We start from the raw sequence: 18,831 nt of genomic DNA, 5'->3' as shown, positions 1-18,831 counted from the left end.
GGTAAGAGCTTTAGAGCAGGCGTGCATTTGTGTCAGATGTGGTGTATTAAGTGATTATGGTTGTGTCTGTTCTTTTCCCCCTCTGTCCGTCTCGATCAGAGATGTGCCCTCCTTCTTTATGCCCGCCACGTCCATGTTCGGACATCCGGTTGGAAGGTTCCTCTGTTCCGGAGATATGCTTCTGGATGGCTCGATCCATATGCTTAACCATCCTTCATATCTGACAATTTGCACGCCTGCCTTAAAGGGATTAATGTACCGTTACTCGGATATAGTATTCCATCCCCGACCTTCCATCTGATACCCACACTAAGCGCCAGGCCGGATACTAGAATTAGGGCATCCTTAGTACCGCTCAGCCACTAGCTTCTTGGCCAGCTTCTACCCAGTCAGACATTGTCGAAGTTTAATACACTATAAATAGTAATCGGATAGGTATAGTTACAGAGGAAGGCAATGTTATCTGGGGCCCGTCACGCTCCTCTATATACGGGCTGTGATGCGGTGGGAGGTCACTGCACCCCCTCCAAAACGGCTCGGGTACCTGAATTGTACGGGCTGTAATGAGCCGAGCCTCTCTTCTTGGATGACGTTATTGGCGTTTGGCCATCAACCGAGGTGGGCTATGAATTGCTACACGCACACCGGGCTAGGCCAAATTTTAGTGAGTTGTGGAAGGATATGGTGAACTAAGGGTACAAAGGAACGGTCATCTCATGAGGCCGGAAACGGAAAACGGTGCGGGGTAAACGGTACAGCCCCTCAGCACTGTCCAAGTTCCGTTCTCCCAGTAGTAAGAGACCTCTCTGCTGCTTATATATGGGAGAGCGGACGGGATCCCTAGTATTCAGCAGGATATGGTCGTATGTGAAAGGATCCTGTGTTTTGAGGGCTCATGATGGCGCACATCGCCGTCGCTCGACTACGAATACTATTTACACGGCCGTGCCCGACACTGCCCCAGGTCGACTACAACGTCAACCAAGCCGTCAGCAACATTGTCGGTACCGCCCAGTTGCAGGCTCGCGTCGGTATCTGCGTCAACCCGGACGGCTTCGCGTGGCTATGTAGGAGTTAAAAATTCAACTGGTAAAGGACACTTTATCAGTCACCATGCTGCTATTATCATCACCTGAATTAATGGTTAACCTGTGTAAAAGATAAGAATGGTACTCCACTTGAGTGACGACAAGTTAAGGCGTATAGGAGGTATAGCGGCAATAAGTATATCAGACTCTTTCAAGGGTGGTTGGAAATAATGTTTACGTTGAGGAGAGTTTATTGATACGACATACCACAAAATCATACAGCCTATCCAGGTACGTAGATGGATTGAAAGCAATTGGCTTTTGATTCATTCGTTAATTCGTCAGGGTCTATTGCACCCAATCTCGTTTGGGCTAATAATACAAGTTCCATCTTATACTCATCGCCTTCCTTTTCCCCCCCTCTAGTACCCCTCCGACTCGCGCGAAGCCTGCGTCACGCTACCGGGCGCGACGTTCCCCTCAGCCGAGATGGAGTCGGGCACCGATTCGGGCGTGTAGTAGTCCGAGCCCTTGAACTCGCCCTTGTGGCTCGGGTGGCTCTTGCTCGCCATGTTAGTCTCGACCGCCTCGCGGCCCTCGGACAAGGCGTCGCCGCTGCCGAGGCCGACGCGGCCGCCGTCCAGGTTCTCGCCCGCGGGGTGCGGGTGGCTCGAGCCCACCTCGTTCGCGTTGTCGTAGCCACCCAGGTCGCGCTGCTGGCGCTCGAGCTTGTGCTCGGGGCCGCCGACACCTTCGAAGTGCTCGCCTCGGGTTTGGCTGTGTTGCATCATGTTAGTGTCTTGAATATAAGATAAAGAGGTAAGAAGAGGGAGAGAGGGGGGACAAAAGACATACCGGCCACGAGCGTCCAGCTCACCACCCTCTTCGGGCGGGATCCGCTTGTTGTAGCCCGCGTTGGTGCTCAGGTCCGCACCGTACTTCACATCGGCGCCGGGGAACTTGTTCTCGACGCGGGTGTCGACGCCCGCCTCGTCGTTGACGCTCTGCTTGCCGCGGCCGGTCTTGGCCTCCTGCGAGTTGAGGTCACGCTCCGCCTGCTCGGCCACGTTGCGCAGATGCTCTTGTCGGTCGCCGGGTGCCATTTTGCGTGTGGTTTTTGTTTCGTGTGTGTCTGTGAGTTTGTGGGTGATATGGAAGGGGGAATGGAGGGTATCACGAGTAGATTTGTTGGAGTTGGATGTGGTTTTGGTAAAGTGAGATGGATTGATCAATTTTTTGTTCTCCTACTCTATACGTGGGCATCCAGCGAGAATATATCTATGTTCGCAGAGATCTCCTTCCTCCATTTGATGATACTCAAAACGTCATTCGTACCTTCCTTTGACTTCAGCCTCCTTTCGAGTCTCTGACGTTAGTATGAAATCATAGCCCGGCGCTCATCCAATCTGATGTGGGAATGCCTGACGGGAGGAGCCTTGCTTAGGGTAGTAGTAGTACAGTATGAGATGGATGGTTCAGCTGAGGGGTCTGGGCAGAAGGAAACGGCCTATCAATAGAGTATCGACAGAGTTTCATGACTTCATACCGCAGTAAATGCTCCGAAGGCTCTGAATCATTCCCTCACCGTTGGTGGACCCCGCCCAGTACCGCCGCCCTTAGGCGATCAACGATGGCGCGCTCCACTCTGCATGGCAACTAAAAATCGGTATTCAATGCTTGGCATTCATCACGATCCCAGCCGATCTCAGCGATGAAATCTTTGTTCGATTGCTCAAATATAGATATTAGAAATTTCTGTAGCATGAGAATATACTTTGTTTGACTGATTGTATGGTGTATTGCCGAAGGAAAGTTGACATGCACCGTCTCGTTGTGCCAGCTCCTACATGTATGTATCGGCGAACGGAACAACCCCTGACTCCCAGAGCAACATGGTCATACCGAATTTGTATTCCGTACATAACAACATCCGTCGCTTATTCAGGCCATCCTTCATGCAAATCTTGAGGGTACCCAAGGCCAATAAATCAATTGCTTTCAAATGGAGCAGTAAGTGTGTTGTGTTGTAGCGCTGAAGGAACGCTAATCAAGAACATCTTTAATGTTGCTGTTGGCCTTACGATATGATCTCTACACACAGGTGGCCTCATGGATGTTTCTCCATGCTTCCTATCAACACCCAAAAACACACACCAAGTCTATGCCAGATAGGTGTAGGAACCACCTTCTCTCTCGAGATAGTCCTTCTCGATGAGCCTGCCATCGTCATGTTAGTAATTGGGTCAAGCACGAGGTAAGTAGAAAGGGGTAAGCAGTAGTCGCAAAAAAACGTACTTCTCAATATTCTTCTTAATCTCGGTGGTGTCCACGGCACCCCGGCTCTTGGTCTGGTTTATGACCTCGGCCACGAGGTTGGCGTGCGTCATGGTCTTGCGGCTCTTCATGATCCGGACAATCGCCGCCTGCGTCTCGAATTGCCGGTCCGCGGCCACCCGCTTGTGCGTGTCCTGGTTCTCCTCCTTGGTCTCCTTCAGCTGCACCTGGTTGATCTTGACGCGGTACTTGGGGTCCGCGAACCCCTTGTTCACCGTAAACGTGTCGGTCTCGCTCACGTCTCGGCTCTTGGGTGTTTGGTCAGCACGCGGGCTTTGCCGCACGCCAGGGACTGGAGCGTCCGCTTGAGATCTTGCTCGTTCAGCCCGGTCGCCTCGGCTATCTGGGCAAAGGACAGAACCTCGTCCGGCTTGCCCTCGAGCTGGTTGAACAACTCCAGAACAACAGCCTGGTAGGCGCTAACTAGCAGCTCTTTGGGGCCTTTGTTAAACCGCGCCTTGACGACACAATGCGCCAACGAGTGTTTCCATGTTAGCCGCCTGCCTGTGTGCTTCCCGATGTAATACTTCTCGAAGGTTTCTATTTGTTTTGCAGCTTCATCTGGCAGACGAAGTTGCGTGTCAGGGTAGGTTGGCCATGCTGCTGCAGACAGAATGCTGACCGTGAGGTCGACGCTGCTCTTATCCCGCCCGGTGTTTTCAAGCCATGACTTGTAGGAAGCCATCTCGTCGCGGGCCAGCTCCTGGTCCTTGAACATCTGCTCGAGGTTGTGAGTGAAACTGGAACCGCACTCGCTCTTGAGCTTGGTGAGCATGCTTCTCTCCGCATCGGCGCTGGCACTGCGGCTCATCAGGAGACGCCTCGCCAAGTCTTGCTTGTAGAAAGCCTCGAATACGTCTTTGCCCTCGATGAATCTGAACAACTCTAGCGCTTGATCTAGTTGTCTATCCAGTTCTGCGTCTTCATCGCCAGTGCTGGCCTGGCCACTCCGTTCGGCTTCCGCACGGTCTTTGTTGTCCGACAAGAGCGATTTTGGAATGGTCTTGAGACCGCCTCGTAGAAGCATGTCGATATATTTTGCGATCATCTCGCCGACCTTTGATGTGCCGGTCTTCCAAGAAGATAAGATCTTTTTGTCGTTGATGAAGTTACCAAAGGCCTCCCTCAGCCCATAGGTGAAGTCATCATCCTGATTAAATGCGTCCCGAATCATGACATCAAGCGCTCTCCGGAATCTCGAGTAGTCGCACCACCATCTCATCTCCGCGTGAAGTGTCATTGACGATAGAGGATCCCGTGCTCTTGATGTAGTCTTCCCAGGGCTCCTTCAAACTCTTTTGAATACTCGAAAAGCGCAGAAGATCGTACAATGCTTTCATGGAATCGACAGCATTGTCATCTATGAGCTTTCCAACGCTGCCACTGTCCAAGAGCTTTTCGGAATAATTCTCGACGAGAATCTCGTGAGCCTTGTCCATCAGTTGCCTCTTCGTCGTGCTGTCGAAGTTGTAGGCGTTGCATCGGTGGTCTTCGGCCTCGAGCAACCGCTCGCACGCGAGGATGTACGACTTCAGGGACGCCGTGCTGCTCTCTTCGGCGAATTCTCTGAAGTAGCTTTCCGATGTTTCCAGGAAGCGCGGCTCAAAGGACTTGCCGTAAATGTTGAGGACATTCAGCATGGAGATAGACTCCTTCAACAGAGCAGCATCGAATTGTTGATCTCCCCTCGGTCCAAATCCACCAACTCACACATGCCCTGCAAAACCATAGGTCCAATCTTTGAATTGACAAACACCATCCTTCTGAATAGGCCAATTGCTAGGTCGTTGAGCTGCGGGAACTCTTTCGAGCTCAAGAGGAACGACCTGTCCAGATAGCTAAAAGTCGAGCGGATGGTCGCCGATTGGAGGTTCCATACCGCCCAATGCTTGTGTACACTCCGCAGCGCCTCGATGTTGGAAGAGCCGGCGCCAGCTCGGATCGAGTCGGACAGGGTCCCGTTCAGATAGGTCTCACAATGCGTACGCAAGACCTCGTAGAGCTTCTTGGCCTCGCCATAGCGGCAAATGTCCTCGACGCCGCGGTACAGCTTCGCATACGGCTGCTGCGGCTGCTGTCGGGCGAAAATGGCCTGGACGGCGGCGTCCAGCTCGCTCCATGTCTTGCTGTAGTACTCGTCGAGGTCGTTGGTGCGGTTCACGGTGCGCAGGTTCTTGATGACAAGCTTGCGGACGCCGTCCTGGGGCCGGATGGCGGAGCGCGGCTTCGTCAGGTCGACGATCTCCGGCCGTTTGCCCAGTAGCTTGCTCATCCTCGGGGTTGTTTCGGTCGTCGTCGTCGTCGGGGCGGGGTTGCCTTGCCGGGCGCGCTTGGCGTCTTGTTCGGAGGCGCGGGTGTCGGACTGTCGTCGCTTGTAGGCTGCGGCTACTGGTGCAACTCCGGAGGCGGCGGCGGCGGAGGAGTTGTGGTTGGACGTGTTCTGCGACCCGAAACCATTCGACAATCCGTGCAGTGGCGAGCTGGAGTGGTCTGGTAGTGGCGGCGGCATTGACCCTCAAAAAAGAGATCATGCAACTACGTGTTACATGAATGTCGGTGAACAAAGGAACAAATTGGAGAACTTTGATAAATGGGTACTCTAAAAAGACTCGTATAATCGTCCTGCGTCGTCAGGCGCTGCACTCTTCCCTAGGCGTGTTGATGGGAGGTTTATACGGGCTGAGGTTGGTTGATAGAGATCCATGATCTAATCACTAGGTGGTAAATGGCGGGATGGGCGTTTACGCTATTAGGTCATCTTAAGTCCGAAGGTACCGCGTAAAGAGCAGTTCGTGTCACTCGCACAGTTCAATTATATATAGCGGATTAATGACTACACAACTTCTCTATATTAAAAATAAAAAAAATAAAAATATGAGTCTCACTAAGTGTGATACATGAATGTAAACATTATGCAGTTGGTTCAAATTATGGCCGGCGTCTTCCTGGATGGTAGGTATCCCGAATGCCATATCCATCAATGATCGGGCTCCACCAATACATCCGTGTAAGTGCGGCGTGTCGAACAGATGCCTCAGCCTGTGTGCTGTCCCCAGACTCACCCACTGTAAAGAGCATAACTGGTTCTCCATCACATTGATTCTCGTGTCATATACGGAATATGACATATTGGTATCACTATTAGTTATTCCCGTGGGACACCTCATGCTACTCAATCAGGGGCATGGGCATGCACCTCTTGTCGGACTTCACAGCCTAAATGATACAGTGCCTTGTCTCTTAGAAGGCAGGAGATTTATGATTACTGACAAGTATGGTAACGATGATATACAAGAACCGATGTTAAGCTAGCGCGAGAAGGAACATCTCTGCGGCCCCTCTGACTGTGCTCTCTACAGCACTCAACACACGGTAAGGACGGCGGGAAGGCGAAGGAGAATCCCACACATACCGCTCGAGTGACACCTTCCCTGCGACTAGTAGGCAACACTGTTCATGGCTGGCACTGGAATAATCCTCATACTCAAGCCCATTTGAGCAACATATGTGCCAATGGCTGAAACTCCAAATCGGGATTGACTTTGTTTAGAAATAGTTGATGCCGACATCAAGTTTCTGCTAGAAGACGAACCAAATTCGACCCAAGTCATATTCGTTCACAGGATGGACAGCGACCAAGTCAAGACGGAGGAGAGTGGCTCGGTGCACCGAAGAAGCTCTATGCCCCATTTACCAGACCTCCCGACAGATGAGCACGATGACATACCGCCGGCGGGCGCGCTCCCGAGCCGGTGCCCGGCCCGACCAAGGGTTCAAGCAGCCACTCGTGGCCAGTACTGCCCCGTGTCCGGACTCGCCCTTCTCAACGGGCATTCTTCGTGTCGCCGTTTCCTCTCAAAATAAGCCCAAAATCATCCAAGGCTGCCTTGAACAAAAGGAAGACGCCCTCGAGCGACGTAGTTGTCTTGACAACAAGCGAGATCACCAAGCTGGCTACCAGCTCGACCACCAGAAGCGATGCTACTGGGGCAGAACTGGATCATGACCTCCGAATCGAGGAGAAGCGGCGAAGACAAGAGTTCCCAAGACGTTTGCTCACGGCCGTCGTCGGGGGCATCTTCGTCATTGTGCCCATGGTAAGCAATGACTGGACTACTCCGCGAGAAAGACCAGTCCTGCTATGCAATCTAACAACACTACACCTCCCAGGTTGTTATGAGCATCGGTCGGACCTTGACCAAGTGTCTCATCACCTCTACGGTGGCCATCTTGCTGTTTGGGTTCACGCTCGCTTGGTGCAGCACGTCGGACGAAGCAGCCGTCTTCATCGCCACTGCGGGATATGCTGCGTTTCTAGCTGTATTTGTGGCCGTTGGGGACGATTAGGTACGGAAAGGACCCTTTGCAGCATAGAATTGCTCATGGGAAACGAGTACCATGAATAGTATATAGTCCCGAAACGTTTGATACACCGGTTGGGAGATTGTACCGTACAGATTGAGCTTGTCTAAGATAATTACAAATCCATGAATTACATAGTCTCTACCAAGCCTTGGTTTGCCTTATTATAATTGAGTGCACGTAAATTGCTCTGGGCAACATTGCTTTAGTCAGTCTAAGTCAGTCCCTGGGATGATAGCTGGATGCTGAGACAGACGATGTGTCCTGTCATTGACTTGCATGTTCTCGACCGGTAGTAAGCGGCCCGGATTCGTGCGCAGATTAGAATAAATGCCTCAACATGTTGTCATATCTGATACTTACGCGTGTCTCTTTCATACTGAACTTGTGCACTTCTATGTCTTGTCTTGATCTTCGCATTGCAGCTCGCTGGTTTCAATTCGACTTTCACACTTGAAGTTGGTTACACAAAAAAAAAGCCCCGCGCCGAGGACACTGCATGTGGTGACTGGCCGAGCTAGAATAAAGTTGCAGCTCTACCTAGCGGAGACCCGATGCTGTACTGGATGCCCCACCAACTCCATGAACGCGAGTGCTCGCAAAGACGGCCTGGACGGCCGCGCCAATTACGTATGACGGAACTCTAACCCTAGCTTCCTGCCATTCAAACCATCATGATGAGACCGGACTCACTGGACTTGGGTGATCGTCGCCGGGTCAAAGCAGACGTGAGCTTAACCTGACCGTCGGGATCCTGTATTGTAGAATTGGAATATGAAAAACTACATTATAAATTGGACGGCATCATTCATGAGCATTGGATAACATCCCTACAGTGGTTGCATACCAGTACCGCTACATAGAACGTGCTTGCATTAGCGATGGGACACTCTCAGCTTCGGAAGGCAGGGGTCTCCTGTGTTAGTATGAGCCCGATAGCGGGCTGTGTCCACTTCGACGGTCGTGTGAGGGATGTTTTCGCTAGGTCGAATTGGTGCTGTCATTGACAGCTTCCTCCAGCTCCCAAAGCGCGGTGCTGATCCTAGCAATTGTACAGGAATACGACCACGGTAAGTGGGCTGGCCTCGATCGAACTAAAAACCGGACGCGTGAGAAAAGTTGACGCCTGGATAGCAGCGTGAAGTGCATTACTAATTCCGAGAATCCGGAAGAAGCAGCTAGCCGGCGTTAGAGTCAGGGAGGTTCCATCGGTGAGGCGGGTAAAAAAAGACCGCCTTATACTCTCATACCTTATCTGACCTCTCTTTTGATTGATCAGCAATCCCGTCCCCCCGGGCTTTACAGAGGCAGTAGGTAACCTGACGAATTTCCCACGCGATTCTTCCAGGAAGGACTTCCTATCACCACCCACACCACCTCTCCCACCCAGCTTATTTCCTCACATAGCATAAGGAAGGTTTGCTTTTTAACCTGCGGTTGCGTCTAGTCACTCACCAATTGCGCCATCCGACTTCCCTGTCGTTTATTATGAGCTTTGTCGACGCCGCCTCCTGTACTTCCTAACCTCGGTCATGCGATTCGACGGCGACCAGTCGCAACAGGTCCTTCACTCGACCGGCTCCTTCACCGGATACCGGCCGCTGCAACAGCTCGGGTCCGGCTACCTCAGCGCGACACAAGAGTTCAAGCAGCCGCTATGCGGCAACGAGGAGGGTTGGGGTCCTATGAGCCCCTTTCGATTTGATTTCACCCCATGCTTCATTGATGTCTGGGTCTTATCTGTCGCCATCTTTGGCCTCGTCTGCGGACCCCTCGCCCTTTGGTATCTACTCAGGCAGTCCAAGGTGGTCAGTTTGGCCAAGGACTGGCACTTCTGGACGAAACAGGTAAGCTCTCGATCCCCATCTACCAGGCGCAGGCAATTAGTCCAATATGATATGGTACTAACCTGGCTGTTCCTCCAGAGCATACTAGTCCTCGTAATCGCCGATGTCGTCGCCCAGCTCGCGATTCAGATTATCAACTTTCCTGGCATATGGTTCGGGGACATTCGAGTGTTGACAACGTTTCTGACACTTGCGTCTCTTTGTGTCGTCTTCGTAATACAATGGGTTGAACATGCTCGAGCACGGAACGCTAATGGCGTGGTTCTGTTCTTCTGGCTGTTTCTGCTGCTTTCATATGCTGTGAAGCTCCGTTCCCTCGTCTCGCAGCAGGTGTACGATTCGAATATTGCCTACTTCGTGACTTTCACTGTCGGCGTTGGGCTCTCTTTGGTGGACTTCTTATTAGAGTGGCTGTGGCCCAAGAGGGCGAGCGCATACGAAGCATTGATCGATGACGACGGCGAAGAGTGTCCTGCCGAATACGCTACCATCTTCTCCCGGCTCACCTTCTCTTGGATGACACCTATGATGAAGCATGGCTACAAACAGTTTGTTACAGAGGAGGATCTCTGGGGTCTTCAACCCAGCGACAAGTCTTCAACGACTGGCGACAACTTCGATAAGGCATGGCAGTACGAGCTGCAGCACCGGAAGAAGCCATCGCTGTGGCTAGCCTTGTTCAAGGCATATGGTGGCCCTTACGCTCTGGCGGCGGTCTTCAAGGTTTTCAACGACTTGGCGGCCTTCGCCCAGCCGCAGCTTTTGCGCTTTCTGATTTCGTTCGTCGAATCATACAAGCCTGGAAAGGAACCTCAGCCTGTCGTGAAAGGTGCAGCTATCGCGCTTGCTATGTTCTTCGTCGCCGTGTTGCAGACCAGCATGATTGTAAGTTGCTTACCCGTTGAGATGGCCTTGACCTTAGTAGCCTTTACTGACTTCCAATAAGCATCAATACTTCCAACTTGCATTTGTTACGGGCATGCGTATCAAGTCTGGCCTAGCTGCTGCAATCTACAAGAAATCTTTGAAATTATCCAATGAAGGTCGGGCTACCAAGTCGACAGGCGATATCGTCAACTATATGGCTGTTGATGCACAGCGCTTGCAGGATCTCACTCAGTTCGCGCAGCAAGTATGGTCAGCGCCATTCCAAATCATTCTTTGCATGGTCTCGCTATACCAGCTTGTGGGCTGGTCCATGCTTGCTGGAATTGGAGTGATGATTATCATGATTCCGATCAATGGCTTTATTGCGAAATACATGAAGACGCTGCAAAAACAGCAGATGAAAAACAAGGACTCCCGAAGCCGCCTGATTGCCGAGATCATCAACAACATGAAGAGCATCAAGCTGTACGCCTGGAGCACTGCCTTCATGAACAAGCTCAACTATGTCCGAAACGACTTGGAACTTAAGAACCTCCGCAAGATCGGTGCCGGCCAAGCTTTCGCCAATTTCACTTGGTCCAGCACCCCGTTTTTGGTGTCCTGCTCCACCTTTGCCGTCTTCGTTCTGACGAAGACCACGCCTCTGACCACGGATATCGTCTTTCCGGCCTTGTCCCTCTTCAACCTTCTGACTTTCCCGCTAGCTGTCTTGCCCATGGTGATAACGTCCATTATCGAAGCGTCAGTAGCTGTTGGACGTTTGACAGAGTTTCTTGCAGCTGAAGAAGTGCAGCCAGACGCCATCGTTTTGTCCCCTGCGGCTGAAGAGCGTGGTGATGAGTCCGTGGTAATCCGGGATGGTACCTTCTCTTGGAACCGACATGAGAGTAAGAGTGTCCTGAGGGATATCTTCTTCACTGCACACAAAGGTGAACTCACTTGTGTTGTTGGTAGAGTGGGTATGGGCAAGTCGTCGTTCCTTCAGAGTATCTTGGGTGATCTCTGGAAGGAAAAAGGTCGTGTAGAAGTACATGGTAATATTGCATACGTTGCCCAACAGCCCTGGATCATGAACGCCACTGTCAAGGAGAACATTATTTTCGGTCATCGTTATGACTCGCACTTCTACGACAAGACGGTCAGGGCGTGTGCGCTTCTCGATGATTTCACCCAACTTCCTGACGGTGATGAAACAGTCGTCGGAGAACGTGGTATTTCCCTGAGCGGTGGCCAAAAGGCACGCGTAGCACTTGCTCGTGCAGTCTACGCCAGAGCTGACATATATCTGCTTGACGACTGTCTGTCTGCAGTTGATTCGCATGTGGGCAGACACATCATTGAAAACGTTTTGGGTCCAAATGGTCTTCTCGCCTCGAAGTGTAGGGTTTTAGCAACTAATGCCATCGCTGTTCTCACGGACGCGGACTACATCGTGCAGCTTAGGGATGGAGAGATTGCAGAGAAGGGCACCTTCCGTCAGCTCATGGCCATGAAGGGTGGTATTGCCGACTTGATCAAAACCCTGGGCCAAGACTCGGGTCCTTCATCTCAGACTCATAGCCCGGAACGCTCGACAGGAAGCGGTAGCTCTACATATGTTGGTGAGTCCGCTATTGACAAGGAAGAAGCCGAGGAAGCGCAGGAGAATGTACCCGAGCTTGCCCCTATTAAGCCAGGTGGCGGTACTTCAGGTGCGCAAAGGCGCACTGGAAGCATGTCAACCTTGCGACGGGCCAGCGCCGCTAGCTTCAAGGGACCTCGTGGGAAGCTCAGCGACGAGGAGGACCCCAGCAGCAAGACAAGACAGAGCAAAGAGCACTTGGAGCAAGGCAAGGTCAAATGGGATGGTAAGCAACATGAGAAATTCCAAAAGTGAGACTTTCCAGCTAACAACTCCAGTGTATCTCGAATATGCGAAAACTAGCAACTTGGTCGCCGTAGCCATTTACTTATTTACCCTGGTTGCCGCCCAGTCTGCGCAAATTGGTAAGCATCTACCTTCCTCTTGAAGAGATTTCAAGGGCCTGAAGACTAACACGGGAGATAGGTGGGAGCGTATGGCTTAAGAACTGGACAGAGCATAACACTGAGGTTGGAGGCAACCCCGACGTCGGCAAATATCTTGGCATCTACTTCGCATTCGGTATCGGCTCTGCAGCTTTGACTGTTATCCAGACCTTGATCCTCTGGATCTTCTGCTCTATTGAGGCGTCAAGGAAACTTCACGAGAGAATGGCCACTGCCATCTTCCGATCTCCCATGTCTTTCTTCGACACGACCCCGGCTGGCAGAATCATGAACCGTTTCTCAAGCGATGTCTACCGACTTGACGAGGTGCTGGCTCGTACCTTCAACATGTTGTTTGTTAACGGTGCTCGGTCCGCCTTCACCTTGGTGGTGATTTCTGTGGGCACTCCGGCTTTTGTCGCTCTTATCATCCCCTTGAGTTTTATGTATTATTGGATCCAGCGGTACTATCTGAGAACATCGCGAGAGCTCAAGCGATTGGACAGTGTTAGCAGAAGCCCCATCTACGCCCACTTTCAGGAGTCGCTCGGAGGAATCAGCACCATTCGGGCGTACCGGCAAAAGGACAGATTCGAGCTCGAGAACGAATGGCGTGTCGACACCAATCTTAAGGCTTACTACCCTTCAATAAGTGCGAACAGGTGGTTGGCTGTACGTCTGGAGTTCATTGGCGCTGTCATCATTCTTGCAGCAGCGGGATTCGCCATCATCTCCGTCACCAACCATAGCGGTCTGTCGGCGGGCATGGTGGGTTTGGCTATGTCGTATGCCCTTCAGATCACCACCTCGCTCAACTGGATTGTGCGCCAGACAGTCGAAGTGGAGACCAACATCGTGTCTGTGGAACGTGTGCTCGAATACGCCCGCCTTCCGAGCGAGGCTCCTGAGATCATCCCCCGCCATCGCGCTCCGGTGGCATGGCCAACCGACGGCGCGGTCCAGTTCCACAACTACAGCACCCGCTATCGCGAAGGCCTGGACTTGGTACTCAAGAACATCAAACTCGACATCAAGTCGCATGAGAAGATTGGTGTGGTTGGGCGTACCGGTGCTGGCAAGTCGTCACTGACACTGGCACTCTTCCGACTCATAGGCAGACTCGGGACATATCAGTATTGACGAGCTCGATACGTCCAAGATCGGGCTGCTCGACCTCCGACGACGACTGGCTATTATACCCCAGGACGCCGCTCTGTTCGAGGGTACCGTCCGCGACAACCTGGATCCTGGTCATGTTCATGATGACACGGAACTCTGGAGCGTACTAGGTGAGTGTTACGCGCTGCTTACCCATCCATCACCATTGATTGCACCGCATGACAGGAACAGCACATGTTCTCGCGTAATGTTCCTTCCAGCCATTCAGATTTCACAACCACCCTCTAGTAACTCTGGCTAATGCAAATATCGCTGGCAGATCATGCACGACTCAAGGACCATGTGGCATCGATGGAAGGAGGTCTTGAGGCTAAAATCAATGAAGGTGGTAAGTCTTACAATCCATTCGTCTTCAGCAACTTTTCCATCAATGCCCACTTTGTGTTACACCCTTCTCAGACCCATCTCGGCTATCTGCATCATCAATTGCGAGCGGGTTTCTGCAGTGAGCATCGAATCTGGCAACGTCGGACCTCGTATGAGCAATGACGACACCAGCTTTCCGCACCATACCAAGCCTTTCATGTAGTAGTGTCTTTTCAATGATGGCCAATAGTGCTGCTGCTGTCAAACCCAGCCTTGATTGCACCATTGCTAACCACCGTTTCTTGTCTACAGGATCCAATCTCTCGCAGGGCCAGCGCCAATTGGTGTCGCTAGCGCGTGCGATGCTGACGCCGTCCAACATTCTCGTGCTGGATGAGGCAACGGCCGCCGTAGACGTGGAGACGGATGCCATGCTGCAGACGACGCTGCGGTCGCCGCTTTTCGCTCACCGAACCATCATCACGGTCGCGCATCGCATTAACACTATCCTTGACAGCGACCGAGTCGTGGTTCTGGACAAGGGCGAGGTGGTCGAGTTTGACACGCCGCAGGAGCTCATCAAGCGCAAGGGAGCCTTCTACGGATTGGTGAAGCAGGCTGGTCTGGATACAGAATAAGTAACCGAGTCGGTCTCACGCACATGCATCCGAGACATGCATAACGGGCAGCCGGGCCATCCCGCTGCCGCTGCCCAAAAACAAAAACGGAAAAGGAAAAGCAATATATGGTTGCCAAAAAACGGCCGCGCTGCAGGATCTCTTCCTTTCAGGTAGCGTGTCATGGTCCCTGTTGATCCGAACAGGCGCCACACAAACTCTATCGCCAGATCGGTCTTAGGATGCGGAAGGGGATGGTAATGCCAACGTCTTTCTTTCACCTTTAGGTATGGATCGACAAGATCTACACTTGACCAGTTTGCCGGTGAAGGATGGTGTGGTGTATTTGATGATGATTAGCTACATGCAAGCGCTCCAACGACAGCGAAATGCGAGATGGACGAACAGTGTGTTGGTTGGGTAATGTTTTTAAGCATGCAGACGCGTAGTGCATTTGTACATAGATGGAAGGCATGCAACTATAAACTATAGAGGAAAAGAAGAACATGAGGAGACAGAAACACATGTTTGATGATTCATTACAGAGCATATTCGAATACTCTGTTTGCCGCTCTTTCCCTGACCTCTCCTCCCCTGTGACCACAGGAGTGTGAAGGGTTGGTTCATGAACACCTTCTACGGGAGAGTGACGTTACGTGTGTAACACCACCATTGATTGGTATGCATACGTCTACCTAAAGTATGTAACTACGTGCTTATGGCGTTTTCTTTATCAGATACACAGTGCTTTCTTTTCTTTTCTTGGGATTTTTATCGACATGATGGTGGAATGGCTTTCGCACTTCCGCATCTTCCCTAGGTAGGGGGTTAGGGCAAACCCAAGCCCTCCCAAGCCATGCAGAGAGAGAAGAGGCTGATAGAAAGATCTGACCGAAAGCTGATCCCTCTTGATTATCTGCATATGCACGCACGCGAGGAGGCGGTTCCGGAGAGATTCTAGAGTCTCTCGCTTAGCACGAAGATGATGGAATAAGAAAATTTCCCAAAAGCCACTCCTCTTCCTTTACCATCTCCCTTTCCCAATCAACGACTCGACAAACAACACCCCTCCCTGCTTTCCGCTCGCTATTCCTCTCTCGTGCGTGCCGTGGCCCCGTCGGCGCTCGCGTAGAGGGTGGGAAAGAGAAGGGTAGCAAGAGGCAACAGAGAGTTTGTGTGTATGTGTTGGTAATAGTTGAGAGAGAAATAACGGTCCCCCCAGAAGTGGTTAGGTTAAGGATGGAGTCGGCGGGTAGCGAATTGGGTGAGTGGAAATGGCGACCGAAGTATTAGCTGGCTGCTGGGCAAACCACGCGTACATCGATGATATGCATCTTGGATGCCATGTCTGCATAATGTGGAGAAGCTTGGAGGAAACCGTCCAGATAGAGATGGAGATGCAGCGACATATCCATTTTGTCTTGCATTTTTCCTCATACCTTGCTGCTTGCTGTGCTTTCGTAGCCCTGTGTGGGCCTTCTGACCTGTTTTTCTTTTTGGTGATCATCAGGGCATCTTGGGCATGCTGCAATAGAGCGCCTTTGCTGCTGTCGGTTTGCTTCCGGCGCACATAATTGGCATTACCGAGTGGGAATTGGGCACTTCTTGACTCGGTAGCCCGAGGGCATGTATGTATGTATGTATGTATGTGCGTTGTCGATCATCTCATCGACCAAAAGACAAAAGCTAACTCTTCAATTCCCTTTCATCACCGCCAAATGGCGTACATGCTCATGTCGCCTTCTTCGTGCCGCGGCCCGGAACCGTCTGGCTTGCATACCCGTCACACCTCGTTCTCTAAGGTTGAGAAAAGGAATAGGCAATGGCTGGTTCGTTGTCTATACAGCCTCCCATTTGATATACCAGTCAAACCCAGGACGGCAGAAGAATCCTGGGCATCAGATAAGCCGAAAGAGGCCATCCCCGCAGAAGGCTACCCTAGGTTTTCTTGAAGACTCTTGAGGTTGATGTTTCACACATTGTTAGACGACCATGCGCGTGCGCATATAACGTGCTTCTGACTCGACGCGCTCTGCAGATCCGGAGGTGAATGGCAGAGACCCTGTTTGAGAGACAACAAGGAAAGTGGCACTGAAGAAAGAGACGTCATGGGTTGGAGGGGTCAAAGAAGTCGGTCCACAAGTCAAGCAGCTCTAGTATTCAAACAAGAGCTTCGTGAGAAGCTGAGTGGGCGAAAAAGGGTTAGGCGGCACCTCTACCAGCGACCTAAAATCTCGATCGCTGTAAGCCCACATGCAACACGGCGAGCATACTTGGAACCAGATGGATGACTCAGTATTGCTAAGCTGAAACGAGGTCGGCTCCGGTCGTCGAGGATGGGAAAGGAGAGCTAAGCTTTCCCCCATTCTCATTCTCCGTCCCTGCTAGCATTCTTCGCTACTCACCCCTCTGGCTGGGCATTGGCCGCGAGACCCTCCTAGGCTGCTTATCAAAAGAGAAGAGGAGGGTGGGGTGGGCGCCTGGTGCATGATAGGCTACCGGGTGCTCCTCCTGACACTGCCGAGTCTGCTCTGTGTAACGTTCAAGTACTGTAACCATATGTCTTTGGAAGCCAGCCCCGCGGAAAGACACGGGGGTTCCTTCGGAGACACGTACTGTAGACTGGGGCACGCAGCCGGTGTCCCGCGGGAGATCATGGCCAGGCGCCCAGGGTACCCTCCGGGCAAGCGAGAGGTATATTGACCTCGATTATAATAGCGTACATGGGCATCCGACGTTCGGCTCCGGATCCAGTGTATACTTGTTGTAACCAAATACTGCTCTCACTGGTCAGTGAACCGAAAATCGGGCCAAGGTCCGCTGCCTATCTGCAGCAGCTCCTGAGCCTTTATCTGTCGGGATTCCATATCTCCAACAGTGTCAGGACAGTGACGATAATCAGTCACTGGCTCCGCAAGTGACTCCTTACTGGGCACGGCGAACGCGGCCAGCGTAAACGCTGGAAGCGCAGTAGCTCAAAGCAAAAGGGGAGCATGACGACGACACAATGACGAAACCGCTAGACATCTATAAACGTGGGAAGGGGTGCCCAGCACTTTTCTTTTGCCTATACATTATACCAGCTAGGGTGCTTTCCGCCAAGGTGAAGCGAGATCTCCACCAGCCGGCACGGATGACCTACTATACGCGCTGAAAAGAAAGAAAGATATGCGCCTCGTGGCCATCCGACTACTCCTTCATGGATGCGGTGGTGTGTTCGGTGAACCTAAGTCAGTGAAAGTCACCCAAGATCTAAATATTGTCCCTAGGGCTCATGATAGAGGGGTTACGAACCCGGCTCCTTCGATGGGGGAGCCGGTCGGTGTGGAGACCACGCCGTTGAGACTCATTCGTCCACTCGAAACTCCTTCTACTGCACCCTGACTGTTGACGTATCTTCATTCCGTACATCGTCCCGTGGCGTAATAGGCTGCAAGGAAGCTATTGCCTGTTCAATGCCTCGCCTGAAGCACAACGATGGGGAATTGTCAACGCAATGGTGGAGACTCGCATAATCATCGCCAACCCTTATAATATTGCATAAGCATCTCCCTCAAGCGGAAGTGGATTGGGACCGGGAGCCATTGCAGATGCTCTAGGAAGTTCGCCGAGCTGGATCCGGAGATCGACAGTCTGGGTAAGGTTGGATTGGTATCGATGAAACCAAGATCTACCTGCCAACGACCTGTCATCATGCAAAGCATCGTGTGCGTGCAAGAAGTTTAACCTAATCGAGGTTGTCTGAGCAGTGAAGTATGGCCCCCGAGTACGCGTGGTAGGATTGGAAGTGGAACGCACGGAAGGGCAAGATGTGTTTACCTGGATACGAAAATATCGCTGCTTCTTGATGGTGAAATTAGGTTCAAGCTCCGAGATATCTGCAAGAAATATCTGGGGGTGAATGACCTACTGCGTGTTGCATGACCTGACAGCAGCAGTTCTTGCCGGGCAGAGCCTAGTTCAGTGAACACTGTTCAGACTAGGACGCAACGAGGCCATCTTGATAGGCGAGAACTTCCGCCCACTTAGTCCAGTTTGTTCCTGACAGTTTTGGGAGGGGCGCGTACCCATGAAATGCTGAATCGGCCATGAGCCGCTGGTCACCTATTCCACTCTGAGAATGATGATTGTGGCGGGACTTCCGGGTTACGAGCCCATTGACCAATCGGAAAGTCTAGACCATTCGGAGCAATTCCCGCACAGAGGCTGGAAACGGCCCAGAATGCCTGCCTGTCAGCTGCCTCGGGTCAGACAAATAGATGT

At 51.9% G+C, this 18,831-nt stretch overlaps 4 protein-coding genes across 4 annotated transcripts; 2 read left to right on the top strand and 2 right to left on the bottom strand.

Moving 5' to 3' along the window:
* Window positions 1–1,450: 1,450 nt before the first annotated feature.
* Window positions 1,451–2,131, bottom strand: PG994_010108 (uncharacterized protein; the record flags this gene model as incomplete). The annotated part of the gene is made up of 2 exons (XM_066861517.1): window positions 1,451–1,805; window positions 1,884–2,131. The coding sequence occupies 2 exons, from the start codon at window positions 2,129–2,131 to the stop codon at window positions 1,451–1,453; spliced, it is 603 nt and encodes a 200-aa protein (XP_066710627.1).
* Window positions 2,132–3,187: 1,056 nt separating this feature from the next.
* Window positions 3,188–5,871, bottom strand: PG994_010107 (uncharacterized protein; the record flags this gene model as incomplete). Its single annotated transcript, XM_066861516.1, has 5 exons — window positions 3,188–3,245; window positions 3,324–3,608; window positions 3,647–4,512; window positions 4,574–5,014; window positions 5,065–5,871. 5 exons carry the CDS (start codon window positions 5,869–5,871, stop codon window positions 3,188–3,190), a joined length of 2,457 nt encoding a protein of 818 aa, XP_066710626.1.
* Window positions 5,872–6,986: 1,115 nt separating this feature from the next.
* Window positions 6,987–7,709, top strand: PG994_010106 (uncharacterized protein; the record flags this gene model as incomplete). Its single annotated transcript, XM_066861515.1, has 3 exons — window positions 6,987–7,168; window positions 7,228–7,459; window positions 7,533–7,709. The coding sequence occupies 3 exons, from the start codon at window positions 6,987–6,989 to the stop codon at window positions 7,707–7,709; spliced, it is 591 nt and encodes a 196-aa protein (XP_066710625.1).
* A 987-nt stretch (window positions 7,710–8,696) lies between these two features.
* Window positions 8,697–14,589, top strand: PG994_010105 (Metal resistance protein; the record flags this gene model as incomplete). The annotated part of the gene is made up of 9 exons (XM_066861514.1): window positions 8,697–8,794; window positions 9,172–9,571; window positions 9,650–10,456; window positions 10,518–12,306; window positions 12,359–12,445; window positions 12,507–13,522; window positions 13,581–13,755; window positions 13,905–13,973; window positions 14,144–14,589. The coding sequence occupies 9 exons, from the start codon at window positions 8,697–8,699 to the stop codon at window positions 14,587–14,589; spliced, it is 4,887 nt and encodes a 1,628-aa protein (XP_066710624.1).
* Between the last annotated feature and the right edge of the window lie 4,242 nt (window positions 14,590–18,831).

The sequence above is a fragment of the Apiospora phragmitis genome (assembly GCF_038363925.1).
Source record: "Apiospora phragmitis strain CBS 135458 chromosome Unknown utg000010l:1.0-9815664.0:1.0-9183399.0, whole genome shotgun sequence".
Lineage (NCBI taxonomy): Eukaryota > Fungi > Ascomycota > Sordariomycetes > Amphisphaeriales > Apiosporaceae > Apiospora > Apiospora phragmitis.
This window is presented reverse-complemented; position numbering and strand designations above follow the sequence as displayed.